Source organism: Ooceraea biroi, chromosome 4, assembly GCF_003672135.1.
Source record: "Ooceraea biroi isolate clonal line C1 chromosome 4, Obir_v5.4, whole genome shotgun sequence".
Lineage (NCBI taxonomy): Eukaryota > Metazoa > Arthropoda > Insecta > Hymenoptera > Formicidae > Ooceraea > Ooceraea biroi.
Window position 1 is genome coordinate 4,360,148 of NC_039509.1, and position 15,585 is coordinate 4,375,732.

At 45.8% G+C, this 15,585-nt stretch overlaps 1 protein-coding gene across 1 annotated transcript in view; it reads left to right on the forward strand.

Moving 5' to 3' along the window:
* LOC105280531 (neural cell adhesion molecule 2) overlaps positions 1-15,585 on the forward strand; it is a 192,961-nt gene that overhangs the window by 160,779 nt on the left and 16,597 nt on the right. The window contains exon 6 of the mRNA XM_011341145.3: positions 13,652-13,803. Coding sequence (XP_011339447.1) covers positions 13,652-13,803 — 152 coding nt within the window. The remainder of the gene's footprint in view (positions 1-13,651; positions 13,804-15,585) is intronic.

Consider the following 15,585-nt stretch of genomic DNA (forward strand, 5'->3'; position numbering starts at 1 on the left):
CGTCGCCGGTGTCGCGACGCTGGTTAAATGCGTTCGGAAGGCTCGCCGAATTAATAATTACGTCGTGCAGTCGCGTGTACAGCATCGAGGAATATGGTAATCCTGCAAGATTTAAGGTCTCTTCCGGGCTGCTGCCGACCAGGTTCCGGAACGACGACGGGACAATTACTTCGCGCTTCGATGAGGGCTGCGATCGGGTATACTGGATGCTCCAAAGCCTGTCTCGCTCGCGGCGATACAGATTCTTCGGCGAACGTGAATCCGCACCTTTATTACTTGTACTCATCCCTGGCAGATACGAAGCAGCCAAGATTATTTCTGCATTTCGCATTCCAGAAATACACCAGGAGTTTATAATTAAGTACTTTTTTAAATTAAACTTTCCCCGCGAAGAACTCTCGAAAGTCAAGTTTTCTTATCTGTTTTCTCCTGCGTGTACTTGGAGAACTTCATCCGTCAGAGCCATTTAATTCTCGACGGCGTATAACGCGAATCGATCTCTCGACAGTGTGAAATAACCGGCACTTCCTTAAAACTCCCAGTTTTCCGTGACCCGTGAAAAATGCGTGACTTATGGGACGACCTGTACAGCGGTAAGAGCGCGTCAAGTTTGATAAATGCATGCACTTGGGCGGCCAGAGTTATTAGCCATACAGCCAAGTTATTGCAGCAGATATTGTGTGAGGTTTCAACGGTCTCATTGACGATCTTCCCGGACCCGTAATTCGTAATGATTGCATGATCGATGGAATCACAGCCATCGATGCATCTATTATCCCATGCAACACGTATTCTGTGCACGAGTAGTGCAACGACGTTATTCACCCTAAGAAACGCCGGTAATTCACCCGAAACTCTCTCGCGCAAGCAGTATACTTTGTTTAACGAACGTTAACGTTATTTTGCAAGCTTTTGTGGTCGCTATCGTATGGTCCACCTTGCATGAAAAAGCGATGCACAACGTGCGCTATACGGTATTACTCATCTTTTCGTTAATCAATTAATTAGCTAATTATCCGAGGTATGCCATTATTTAGAGTTTGTTATTGCGGAAACATTTTCAGATGATTCACAGCATTATAACGGAAAATAATATGTCCTGCGAAAAACTCGACACTGTATCGGTTTTCTAAACATTTGCGTACATGGAGCACGTGTATAATAAACTTGGTGGAAATTGAAGAGACAAACAGTTTCGATGTAAAATACGATAACTGATATTTCTGTCGAAAATATGGAAGTAAAACACGAAAGAAAAATATAGCTCATATCATTAAAGAAAAAAGTTCACAAGTTTTGAACGGTACATGAATAATGCCCAAGTGCGTGCAATTTTTTTTTTTATAAATACATTTTCTCGCCAAGGGAATATCAATTATTCCTCATACGTGACACAGAGATATTAGAAATAGAGTATCGATCGGATTTTCCGAATGTCCTACAATATCTAAATGTTGAAATATTCAAATATTCGACTAATTAATTATTACATAATCTTTCATATATCGTACGTATATTATATTATATTAAATATCATTATACAGTCGTGATACAATCCTCTCGCGTTATACTTTTCCGAGACTCTACCGCGTAAATAAAGAATAATACTGTTTCCATATTGCACAATACACGTCCGACCATTCGTTCTCGTGTAAAACGGAATCCTCTGAAAACAGCGAATAACGAGAAAGCAATATTTAAAAACGTTAGCACTTTAAATATCGCGATGCACGCGAGTGCACCAAAATATTCAGATATCTAAAAATACTCACTGAATATTTATGAGATGTATATATCTATGGGGATCTTATCTACGGATCTCTATCACTGTCTCCCTGTGTACTGTATTTCCCCGTAGCGATTTAATCCGCGCAATGTCAACGGCGCCTCCGTGCGCAACCCCGTGAACGAAACAACATCCAACCTCATGGCTGCGTGTTTGCGCTTCCCGTGGAACGAGCCGCGATGATTCACGGTGTGGCTTGCTGAAATGCAGCAGTCTTCTTCCTCTCGAGCTGAATAGGCTCGCGACCGCTGAATAGAAGAGGCACCGCGCTCGCTCGCGGCTGGCCTGAATTTTTAGCGACGAAAATACTGTCGAGTAGTTCGAGACGAGAAAATCAGGAGAGCGAGGGAGAGGGAGAGAGCCGGACGTGAAAGCAAAAGAGTCGCAGCCCCGGGCGGCGGAAGGTCTAGGCAGGAACAACCCCTACAGGGTGATTCAAGAGGAGACATCTTCGAGTAGAGTAATGCCGTTTCCGATGACTAAAATTCAATCAAAATTAATTATTTTTCCTGATGGATTAATCATGATGGATTAATTAATCCTGATGGATTAATCATGTTACGTGATAAATTCGCGCGACTCTACAACTGATAACAGTAATCTTATATAAACTTCATTTCCATAAAGGGGCATTCATAAACATCAATCTCAATGAGATTTGTTAAAGTTGTAGAGCAAGAGATTAATTAATTAGAAATTAATTTCAAGCTGAAATACTCTTCAAAGGCTTTACTAGTAGAAACGTTGTTGTTGGCTCTTAGACCATTCTGTACAGTGAGATGGCTGAAAGATTTTACACGTACACGTGCAGAGACGAACGGCGCGCCGAAATGAGAACGAAAATACCTTAGCACCTCCGGGCAATGAGGAATCTATGGGTTCTCGTCGGTCCGGTACATGAAAATCCGAGAGCTCATCGAAAGTAACTCTCTCGATATAATAGCTGTCAAATAATGCCTCTCTCGAAATTATGCGATAAATTTACAAGAATTCTACCAAATGTCATTACCCGATTATTGGGTCAAAAAGCCGCAATCTGACTGGTCAACCGCTAATTAATCGGTAAAAACAAAATTCGAGTTTAATGCGGAAATTATAACCGTTAATTACGTCGGCCTATAGGTATGACGAACAATTTGCTGACATTTCGATAGCAGTTTTGCATTGTGCAAACGACTGACGTTCCAATTTCGACTGGCTGCCATTTTTATTTTATTTTGACCATATCGTACCGGAGATTAATATCACTGGCAAAATACATAAAGCGCATTTACTCGGGCAGGGGTAAAGAATGTAGGAGAAAGTTTCATTTCAGAAGAAGCGATGTCTCATCTGCTAGCATAAGCATAAGCACATCCGCGAGGGGAACGTATGTGCGTCGCATTAATGATGAAAGAAAAGCTACCGGGGCTGTTTTCATCATGTCGCGCATCTCGCGCCGCAATTACTTGAAAAGCATCAAAAACAGACGGACGTCGCGACAAAATTGAAACTATCGCGACCATGCCACCGTTTTCAAACTCAATTTGCACAGCGCGCGGTGCGTGTGACAGCGGTGACCGCTTCGCGGATGCTGCTGGCTGCCCCACGAAAACGGGCATGAGGATTTAAATGCGCCATCACGGCAAATTGACGCAGCTCGATGCTTTACGATTATCCCGGATGAGTCATGCAAAATGGATTAGACGACCGAGCCGAGACATATCGGAAGGGGGCTGTCCAATGCATTTTTGAAGAGGTACAGAATTAGAGAGCTCTCCACTCGGGAGGCCCAAATTGGACAATGTTATACAAAATTTACTTGGCTCAGCGGGTGGCAGTTTTGAATAAATTCAATTCGCTGTGCAGTACTTGGCAATGACACCTCCCTAGCGGTGTGCAAAATTCATCTTAGAAGCTTCCGGATTATCTCTGTGTCGTCTGATCGTGTCTGTGGATTCGCATGACCCGACCTGACCCAGTTATTAATTGTTTCAATAGTCTAATTCGCATTAATCAAACTTCGACTTCTTGCGGTCTCCCCTTCGCTTCTTCTTTTCCACGAGTGGCAAGATTATTCATGGCATGAGTCGCAAGTATTTGCGGGCGTAGACCGATGCTAATTGAACTCGCGGAACCGTTTCTCCTTAGAGTTTGCGGTACGTTATGGTAGTTTCTTGTTTATGTTTAGAGGGTAGCGCAGCTCGCTCGCCCGCTCTCTCCACCCTCAACCCAAAGTTAAGAGATAGCGCTCGGTGCTGTCCCTTGCTCCGTGGTTTCCGTCATGGTACCGTGCCCGCCCTCATGGAACAAAGCTGTCCAATGCTCTCACGAGTCTCACCAGAACGAAACACTGTTTACACGCTTCCCCTGAATGATTCATTCGGTATGATCTCTCAAAGTGACACCAAGTGGAGAACTTCTCCACTTCGTCCGTCATTCAAACGCGAGCGCTCCGGGAGACGGGGAGGAAAGATCGCTTACATAATTTAATCTTCTTTCGCCGCGGACGATACTTTCAAGACGATTCCGCGCAAAGTAAACTGCCCTCGGGCATCGAGATGCCCTTCGCAGACTCTGATTCTAGCGCGATTCTACCCCCCCGTATTCGCGCGTTCCCGCACGTCGCTTGTTATGATACGCGTGACAAATCCTGCGCCGTCGGAATTGCGGATTAATGAACGGTCTCGTTATGCGTTTCGCGAGCCGGCCTTGTTTATCGCCAACCGTTCTCGGCTCGAGGAACGATATGGCGCTCTTGGAAATCGATAACCATTAGCGTGCGCGAGTATGACGAGGTTGGTGCATGCGCGCATACTCAAGATGCTCGTGCTCGCGTGCTCGTGCGTTTTCAAACTTGGTTTCTCGCTTGCCATCGCGAATATGCTTACGTGCGATGCCAGCAAACAGGCTTCCACATAAAGACGACTTTCACATACGCACACGTACGCCGAACGTTTCCGAAAGGACACTCTAGCGACAAAGAGGAGGTACGAGCGGAATGACATTAGCTAGAGCCAACGCGAGGGTGTCCCGGGGGATGGAGAGTGTCAGTGGCAGATTCCTCGCGACGAACGCCATGAGAAAACTTTAATGCACGTTGCCGGCTTGTCATATCTCGGCGAATGCGAGCCAATTTAAGTTAATTCGCACGCGCAGGATCGCAGCGGGCAAAAGAGTCTGCGAATTTTATTGCGCAAGATCTCTTTTCGTGCCTGTCCCCTCGCCCTCCGTCTTTACTCTCCTGACATGCCCCGACAAGAACTACGTGCTCTTGAAGTCTCAAACCGTTTTCTTAACGCATACATATACACATGAGGAGAGTGTATCATGTCGGACTGTTTCGCATTTTATTGGTAACCCGATATCTCTCACCCCGAAAAACCTCTAAAAAGTTTGCTCGCCCCTCGGGACACGGGAGAATACGATATTCCGCGCACGTTGAAGTACGAAAAAGCGGAAGTAATAAAAGCGCGGTCAATATCGGAAGAGATCCAATCAGCAAACGCGGCTTTATCACCATTTCGCCTCGCCTTATCGGATCGGTACTCCCGTTCATCGTAACTGCGTAACGTCGATTGCTCAACTGTAATAGGTTTCCCTTTAAAAGCTGTCTGTATGCATCGATACTTCCCATCTGAGGATCTTCATTATCGCGTTCGCGTCTCCAGCAGTTTCTTTCTCAGCCGTTAATGAGGCTCGCCTGGTAATTTTTTTTTGCAATTTTTCGCAATATAAATGATTATAAATTTCGTAAACAGTACGATAATGCCAAGAAAAGGAAGCTGCGAATGAATAAGAACAAGCTTTTGCACTCTGAGGGGATTCAAGTATCATCAAATAATATTTTCATGATGCAGAAAGAATCGAGATAGGACCTATTAATACTTATTAACCCCCAAATGCATGTTCTCTGTCACTGCAAATTAGCGTATGATTTACTAATAAAACAGCATCAATAAAAAACTAACGTATGTATTTAAAGAAAATTGATTCATTATCTCGACGCAAACTACTTAAGACCGTTCGCAGTAACGAGAAGTGACTGGATATTTCATTAATTTTATCTATTTAATAGCTTGCGCGTATTTATCGTTAAAACATTACTTCGCTAAAACCACCATTAAAATGCATTATAAAAAAAAGATACTTAATACGTTCGAACCTCCCTTCTCTTATAATCGAATTATCTTAATTGCTCGGCGCGTGTTCTTGCGGGTTAAGGGGTTAAGGGTCGATTTCGGGGAGAGGAACCGCAGTAGGAATCGGGCGGAACGGAAAAGGGTCGGCGGATATCCTTCTTGCGACCGAACACCGTTTTCATTCCACGCTTTTTCCTCCCTTCCCTCGGCCACCCTCTCCTCCCGGCAGCGACGACGCCTTTCATCCAATTTTCCCTTGTCTTGAGGAGCCCCATGAACCCGCGCGAGGCCGGTGCTTAAATGGAAGTGCTCTTTCGTGCGGCGTTCGGCACCCACGAGACTCATTGTCGGCCTCGAGATTGACAGCGTCTCCAGCGCATTCATGGCGCCGTGATTTCGTCTAAAGTTGCGTCCATCAGAACGGAAAGTTCGTTGTCGCATAACGCCAGCTTCCATTTCCGACCCGCGCCGTCGACATTTCACCCTGACGATTTTTCCCTCGCAATTAAATAATGGTCAGAGAGCCGCCTGGAGATGGTGAAATATTTCCATCCCCGGCGATGTAGTTCTTGTCGATGGTCTTGCTCGGAAGGAACACACTCCAATATCCAGGGCCACGACGCTTTTTGGGAATATTCCCATGTATGACAATGCTGATCATTTCGAGTTAGTGCAACCGACTGCAACCGGGCTCGGCCGTGCGCGCATTTTGCAACGTCGGAAGCACATCGCCGCGAGATTAAAATAGTCGACAGTGGACCCGGACCTCGGGAAAGGATTGAAAAGTTCAACCACACAATCGCTGGCTTTTGTGCGACAAACGTGCGCGAGCGGAGTTCACCAGTGGTGAACATTAATCACGGTTAATCAACGCTTAATCCATTTCGGTGATTTCCTCTTTCCCGCAGCTCCGGCGAGGGATCAAGCTACCTCGAATACGGGCGTTCGCCACGCGATAAGTCAAATCTGCGGGTACGATCTATTCCCGATGCAAGCGACGTGACGCGCGCGCCCGAATAGCTCCGTGCAAATTACGCGCGTGTCTTACCTGCAGAAACCGGCAATGTCGCCGATGAAGCAATTCCCCGGCGTCGATCGATGTACCCCTGAGTATCTCTGCACGTCGTCTGCCGCTCGCCTTATCGCTCGCCGAAATAATCGACCGTTAGGTTTATCTTCGCGGATTACCGAAGCGCGCGTAATCGAGCATGTTGCTTATCCGCGTAGAAAAGATGAAGAGAGAGAGGGAGAGAAGAGGGCGAGAACCGAGAGTTACAATTAACTCTTGATGAATATTTATGACGCGCCGGCCGGCGAAAATTACGTCGTTCATTGAGTTAAGACCGCAGACAATAGGGCTTATTTGCTGCTTCCAGGCGCGACCCGGCATTCGCGACGAAGTCGCGAGAACTACGCGCCGCGAACGAGACACCCTGCAACCCCGTGCAAAAAGTTGCCAACGAGTTTTGCGAGGAGCCCGGATTCGCGAGCAAGGAAAATGCGGCCTCTCGCGTATCCTCCGCGCGTGTACGAGGAGATACGAAGCTGAGGTAGCGCCGGAGACACAGGCGACAGTGCTACGAGGAATTATGTCGCGAAATTGTCGTCACGGAACATTCAGGAAACTTGAAACAGGTTTCCGCCGTGTTACCGAAAATATGTGCCGCTCCGGGCGATAGTGTCAATTCTTGGGAAATGAAGTCTGGTTAAGTAGCTAAAAAAATTACGACTGTGTTAGTCAAAGTTTTCTTCCCCAACTTTTCTTTCTCTCTATCTCTCTCTCTCTTTCTCTCTCTTACCCCTATCTATCACGATTACATTTTGACCGTTCTTGCCAAAGGGTACGATGTGCATCGTTAAGAGTACACGCCGCGTCAGAAACGCACCCTCGTTTAATTATTTGTTCCTTTTTCTATGATTAGCTCGTGACTCTGGCAACGTTAACTAGGATCGGATACGTCGACTCGGCCTCTCGAGGCCGTTCCAACTTCGGAACTCGCAGAGCGTGTAGGAACACGCGATACGTATCCAGCAACTGGCGGCATGCGTGAGCCAAGCTTAAGTAGCAGTACGCGATCTCCGACCCTTCTGTTGTACCCACGAGACGTGAATCGTGAGGGAGAGGATTTGAATGCGAGACGCCATGTCGGTGCGATACGGCCGGTTGCGTGGAGCAAATTTTCCCGTCGGTGCACGCGCGCGATACGGCATTTATGGTGGTCCGCAACGACGCGAATGGGGAACAATAGCGAGCCGGTGCATGTCCCGATTTCGCAGCTTGCTAGATGAACTTCGCGACTGGGAGATAAAGCATCTGCATGGAGGAGAGCCGCGGAAGATAGGGCACGTACACGATAGTACCTGTTACCCATACGGACACGCGTTACTGTATGGTGAACCATGATGCGTGCCTGCGAGATTCGTCGCGTCCAAGGCGTTCCAATATTTCAAGCAATGAGTGATATTTGACGATACTCTTTCGACGATATTTATTTTTTAATATTTTATCTTTCCAAGGAAGCGAATTTTTAACGCGAGAAGGGGGGCAAGGTTCAGTTTGATTAAAAGAAATATCGCATGGATAACGCGATAAAAAATGAAAGATGAGAAAGCTTTTGAAAAAGAGATAGAACGAGTTGTATCAACAAGTCTTATATGCTGTACACATGTACATGTGAAATATCAAAACTTGAAAAATCCCGTTTTATTGGGACGCAAATAGCATATCGCGAAAAAAGAGAGAAGGAATTTAATATAGACAGGTAATCAAGGTACATGTAAAGACCTTGAATATTTAACGCGCCGATGATTGTACCTGTCGATGATCCGTTCAGTGAAACCCAGAGGCAATATAACGTCGATCTTTATTTTCGTTGGGATGCGGAGAAATTTTTTATGTCTTACATTTTGAAACGTACGCAATTGCATCGTCAAGCGGATTTACAATTGATGCGTCTCGTGAGGAAGGTATCGTTGGAAGAGTGCTGCTATAATATTCGAACCGTTACCAGGTATTTAGATACGGATACGCGGATCGAGAATCTGACGGTTTGATAGTGCATCTTTAATGATATCGAATGGCGTATATGCAGTTTAGCGACGACTGGCGTGTCCTACATGGCGATTACGTACGTACGGTTATAAGCAGATTTGCATAGCAGAGCAATATCTGGAATTTTGCGCCGAAGTGACAGCTAAATCCACTAATATCCGCCAACATGTTAATGTGATTTGTAACTCTCCTGTGCACACGCACACAACGCGCCTGTCGCACGTAAAGCACCGCTGCATTCACACTCGCATTCTACCGATCTGTTAATATTATTATTAATGTTATTAATGAATAAACGAAAATACATTGTGTGTAATTCAGGGACCGGGCAGAGCTGGTAGGGTTTCGTGCATTTCCGTCATGTAGGTTAATCTGTTTAAAACGCGTATTTTAACGTCCTTTGAAAGCGGATACGTAGCGGTGACTTTATAACGCGTGCTTACGCTTACCTGTGACAAAGCTATCAGACTATTCCTAAGGTAAAAATAATCGTATTAAATGCGGTTATGCATCAAGAAGACCTGACGGTTGCCCGTTAATGCCTGCTTTGCGTTTATCCACTTTGTTGCGCTAATAGATGCTCTTAGAGGATTGTTAAAATCCTAGAGTACGAATAAACGAAATCGCTCGCACAGCATCGCGTAGCGCGAACATAGCTGTCAACATCCGATCGTTTGGAAATTGAAAAAAAAACAGCTAAAAATTTGCACTGACAAAATGGTCGTCTTTAAAGTAGATAAATGTACGAATCACTCGCGAGTTTCTTTTACAAAAAAAACATCCTCTAATAACAGACGATTAGATTGATCTACGATCAGAAACTCGCATAGATTTATTTACGTCCGGCGAGTGGCTGGCAGCCGCCAAGTGCCTGCAGGAGATCGAAAAGGCGAATGGCACGACGTAACCGCCATCGGCGGCTTTCAAAGGGTTAAACGACGCGGCGGCATTACGGTTGCATTAATTAACCGGCGTGCCGGCGACTTGTCGCTAATGAAACTGCCGTTTGATTAAGATGCAAACGAGAGGCGCTCCCACGTGCACGTACGCGCATGCACGCATGCACGCGTGAATGGCCCTCCGCGTAGTCGCATCCCCGAGTCAGCCACCTCCGATTGCGCGAGTCCATAAATCTCAAATCCGTAAACTCAAACACCGGCGGAATTGCAAATCGTAAGTAACAAAGTGTGGTGCAAAGACTCGCGGCATTACAACGAGAACGGGCAGACGGCGGGGTGCCACCCTCGCTCGCCCTTTGAAGCGAGAGCGAGCTGGTTGGTACCGGTAAGGCATCTCGAACCACGTTGCCGCCACCCCCATCACGCGTCGACCTCTTCTCCCTCGCTCTCTTCTCCGCCCCCGCTGCCGCGTCGCGCCTTTGTCAATATTAGGTTTCCCCGTGATTACGTAATAAAGTAAACGTCGTTTTAACCCCTTTACTCGGCGCTATCGACCGTCGCTCGAATTAGTTTGGTGCAAGTCATGTAAATTAGTCCCAAGCCGTAACTCAGGGGGTGGAAATTGGGGAAGGTGGCGGCGGCGGCTGCAATGTCGGGGTGGCAACGTGGCCTTATTGCCAGTGGCGACGGGTTAGAATGTCTGAAATATTACTCCGGCAATCGGGTTGTCTGGCGGAGACGACGGTCGCAGCTCGATTAAGCGAGTTTCTTTCTTCCGGAATGAGAGACGTTCCCAAGGCGACGGAATGACCAAATTGCAGCCACGGCGTGGCGCTCGCCAAGGTGAATTACTCGCTCGAGCATCGCAAAGCACGTTGCATCCCCCAACCAAGGGCTGACGTGTGCACGGTATATATAATGTATCTTTATTTTTGCCTAATAAAATATTATACTTTTTAAAGGACATACGAATGTCGGTAATGTGGAGGGAAAATGTGATTCCCGAGGGTAGAATGCGGGTTCCAAAATCCTCTCGCCGTAACCCGAAATGCGCGCTTTGGCCACTGATTAATTCACGATAAAGCTGAAATTTCGGGCGATTGAAGTATACGGGTCGTACGCACGCGCCGTAATTCCGCAATCGATCTTGAATTATTGAGTGGAAGTAAAACTGTGGAGCCGAATAATATCGGCGAGGGATCTCGTCGAAGGACGGTAGATGGAAATCGGCTTTAATTAATTTCATTATGCGCTCATCGCCGGCCATGACCGGAACCGGCTGCGGACGGGCGCAGGATGATCGTGGGGGACGGAGGGAGGGGAGCAAAAATGCAACGGCACCCTTATTAATTAATAAATGTCATTACGGGGTGGATGCACGTCTGTTGCTCCGATTAATGTTATTCAGGACCAACGGCGTTTTCGCCCGCAGCGTCCCGACTCCACGTTCGACGCCACGTCGGAACACGCCGTTCTCGCGAATAATTACGATCCGTAAATGGACGCGCGCAAATTACTTTAAAAGAACGACGAAGATAGATCGTTTCCGTGCGGATATTTTCGGTCCACTCACAAGCAGCGGCGCCGTTCACCGTCGTCCATATCACGCCGTAAATCAACCAACTTCCCCGTAACGTACGACCCTATAAATACCATACCGAAAGACGTCGATGTCCACGCGTTCTGTAGATGCGACGTGCACGAAATCGTTCCGCCGTTTCCGCTCACTTTGCGCCCTTGACTATCGTCTTGCTCACGAATTTCTAGATTTCTCGTTCACGCCGTGGATGACTATGAAAATTTATGAGTACAAAATATTCGCAGGGCGCAATGAATCCGCGGGCACAACAACCTAACCTACCGGAAGTTGCAGTGCACAGAGAATGAAGCGCACGGATGTTTGACTCCAGTTGTCGTCGGCACTTGCGCGCATACCCGATATCGCATGCAATAAGTACCCATTTCCGTTCGCTATTGTCTCCGTTCTCGGAATAATTCCTGAATCGTAACTATACTGAAACACCTAAAGATTCATCCGCGAGATAGCGATCCCATGGTGTCCCGGATATCTAATTAACCCGCTCAGTTAATTAGATAATGGTAAAACCATCGTAACACCGGAACGAGGAGAGACAGAGTCGAGGAAGGGAGAAGGAACAAAAAATACCAATATTCAATCCGATATCGGACGGGAGACGGCAAACGCCAAAACTGTCGAATATAGTTCCGGCATCGATAATCAAAAATAAGCCATCGATAGTTGGAACACATTCCACGGCATGGCGTATGTCAGAACGACGACAATTTTCCGAATAACTTGAGTTGCTCGCGCGCGAGAGCAAAGTATCGCCGATGATGTATCGCTTTATAACAAAGAGGATTTATCAACGTCAATTTGGCGTGCGGGGAAGTACGCGTCTTGCGGTCAGCGACCCGCTATAACGAAGAAACGAGCGGCGGTCGAGGGCAGCCGGGCGGTTAATTTTACTCGCACCGTTATCGCAGGGACGTTAGAACAACGAGTGGGGTTAATTAATTGCGGACCTTTTTTAATTTGTCTTGCTAGACGCCGGGATTAGCGCGAAATTTTTAAACCGATACATCCAGTCGAAAAGAAGCGGCAGCAGATTGGAGATACTTCGTTGAAATGCGAGCGAGGGGATGGGTTCAGGGAGATTTATTTAACTCGAGCACATCTCACGTGATGATGATGAATGAAGCCCTTGGATCGCCAGCTCGGCTGAAAATAGATGTATTCGTCGTTCGTGTTATCGAAGCTATCGACTCCGGTATTTTATCATCGCACCCTTGCGCCATTATCATCCTTGCATGTGCAGTTGAACAAACGTAGCGATCTGCGCGACGTGATTACGCGTATAAATGGGAAAGGCCGGCATACGCTCATTGTTGAGTTACCTTGAGAAACACTTGAATCATCCTGAAAAAGAGCGCGCAAGATGGGACGCAAGATTAATTGTCCCCGCTTTAAATTAAGTTATTCACTTTGTTATGGTGCTCGAGCTATCGCGCGGCAAGATACATGGCGGGTGATAAAGTAGTAAGAGAGCGGAAAAGAGAGCGCGACCGGGTACGATTAATGAGGAGAGAGGGAGAGTTTATGATCCCGCGCTTAAAATTCGTCGTTGCCAGCCATGTGGCTGCAATGGGGTGCGGGAGCACGCGAGGAGATTTTCAAATTCGGTACGCAGCCCCGTTCGTGGCTTTCCGTCTAGACGGATTCATTATTTCCGCCTGTTTTTTAACATACAGATATTAATATTTATCGTATTTCCCCGAGATTCACCCTTTTTTATAATTATATATTCATCATACAGATATTAATATTTATTGTATTTCCCCGAGAGTCACCCTTTTTTATAATTATATATTCATTCAAGCGCGATTCTTGCTTTGAGTAATTGTGAAAATGTGATCGTGAATTTATAAATTCTGCTTTTTTCGATCTTTTCATAAATTATCAGTCCATTTATAATTGCTATCTGAAACCTTTAACGTTTAGCACATTTGTTCCGAACAATGAATAAAATTAATATTAATGTAATTCTACAACGTATTAATGAAATTATATATAAAAACGGTCAGTAAAAGATTATGTTAACGTGCGTTTTAACGAAATGCACAGCGCCCAGAATTTCCCTGAACATATCATAATTTCATACGATATGCAGACTTTGTGGAGTATCTTAATATTATTTGCGAGTATTTTATATCGCATTATCGATGGCCGGCAGGCCTCGGTATCACCTGACCAACTGGATTAAATAATTTTCAGTCAGCCCGTTGGAAGTGAAGATAATTGGCGCGAACCAGCCACTGTCGGCGGGCAAGAAGTACGACTTGGTCTGCACAACTTCCGGTTCCAGGCCATCGGCCACTGTCACCTGGTGGAGGAACGGTCAACGTTTAGTGGATTCCAAGGAGACCGTAAGTGTGCGCTACCTCTATGGGAGAATTTTCGTCCTCGCGCCGTCCGTGCAAGCGTACATTCTGCCCGGCTAATCCCGGGCGGTGCATAAAGTCGGACTTGTCTTGGCTCGAATAAACCGGGATATCTCTCCCCCGCATGGTATGTGTGCAGAGTGTCTCATCAAGCACACTTCGTTTTAACAGATGATCGCCATGTTAATACGCGCCGCCGAGTTAATCTTCGAAAATGTTACGCGGAACGAGCAGCACGTTATTTCTTTGAGAGCCAACTGCGAGTCAGTTAGAAATTGTTGTTGGATCATCCGATCACTGGTTGTCTAGACGAGTTCCGGATTACTTTGCCATTCCGCGCGCAAACGAGCGTTTCAGTAACTACGCTGAGCGTCAAGTTAACGTGGCGCTCGGATTATCCAGTTACATACTTCGTCGTCTCCCTTGTCTAATACATTAAAAGCGCATCTATCACCGTGCTAGAAAGCGCCGCCGGTGCGTGCCGAAACTTCCCGAGTTTTCCTCACACACTTATTCTGCGTTGTCCCTCGTAACAGGATTACGATACACCGAAATCGAAAATGCCGAGAGAGTCTGCGAGATCCTCCCATCCACATTCGCCTTTAATTCTCTGCCGAAAAGACAGAGGACGGGAAGACGAATTTAAAATACGCAAATGGCGTATGCGCGCAACGATCCGCGATGAAATATTCCAATAAAATGATACTGAAATATTTCCTAGTTTAAATTAATATGCTCGCGGTTTCGCCGATAATTCGGAACATCAAAATGATCCGTGTATTAGCGAAAGACGATTAATATGACGATTATTAATTTGACATTTCGCGTCGACGGCCATAGTTGACACGTGTCTCCTAATTTCATCGTGACGGGGCTGCAATTTCCATGTCCACTTTCCGCGGATTAAGCGGGAAAAAGATGTAGGCACGGCCGATTACGCGATCGACTGCCGTTTACAGCGGCACGGAACGATGCATGGATGCAGGGATTACATTTAATTGATGGGAAACGCAACTATCTCGAAGCCGTAATGCCGAGGGCATATATTCATTAAACGAAACATTAAGTGGCTGTGCGCGACGTGATGATGATTCAACGAAATTAAATGCGGATACCAGGCGACACATTATTAACACGTTCATAAATAGATTAATAAACATATTATCAATCGCTAAAGTTGATCTTTCTCACGCGTATCGATTATCTCCTCTTTGTATTATTTATTGGTTACCTGTCCTTTTTTTATCACATACATATTTAGTTACAAGTTGAATAATTTTTCCGATAGAATAAAATACTTACGTTTTAGATACAGGAACGAAAGCAAAGATAATACGTTAATTAACGACACGAAACCAATTTTTCTCAGGAGACTCGGTTATCCTCAGAGAGTACAGAAACACGGTGAAATGTTTGCTACTTTACGAGCCAATTATTTATCGGGCGATCAGAGTGTTTTACTCACAGAACAAAATTCCCTTTGTGTGAACCGTGTATCGGTTCAACGTGGAATTGAAAATCGAAATGAAAAAACTCGGGATTGCGCTTTAACATCGTTACACCGTCGAGAATCGTATACAGCATTTCGATTAAAAAAAGAGAAAAAAAAAGAAAAAAAGAAGGGAGAAAGGAAAAGGAAAACATTTTGTCGTTGTGGGATTAATCAACAGCGTTAATAAAGAAACACATCGCGAATATCGATAAATCTAATTACGGCGCGACTCGCATAAAGAATATCTCGTGGGGACGATTACGGTAATACTTGAT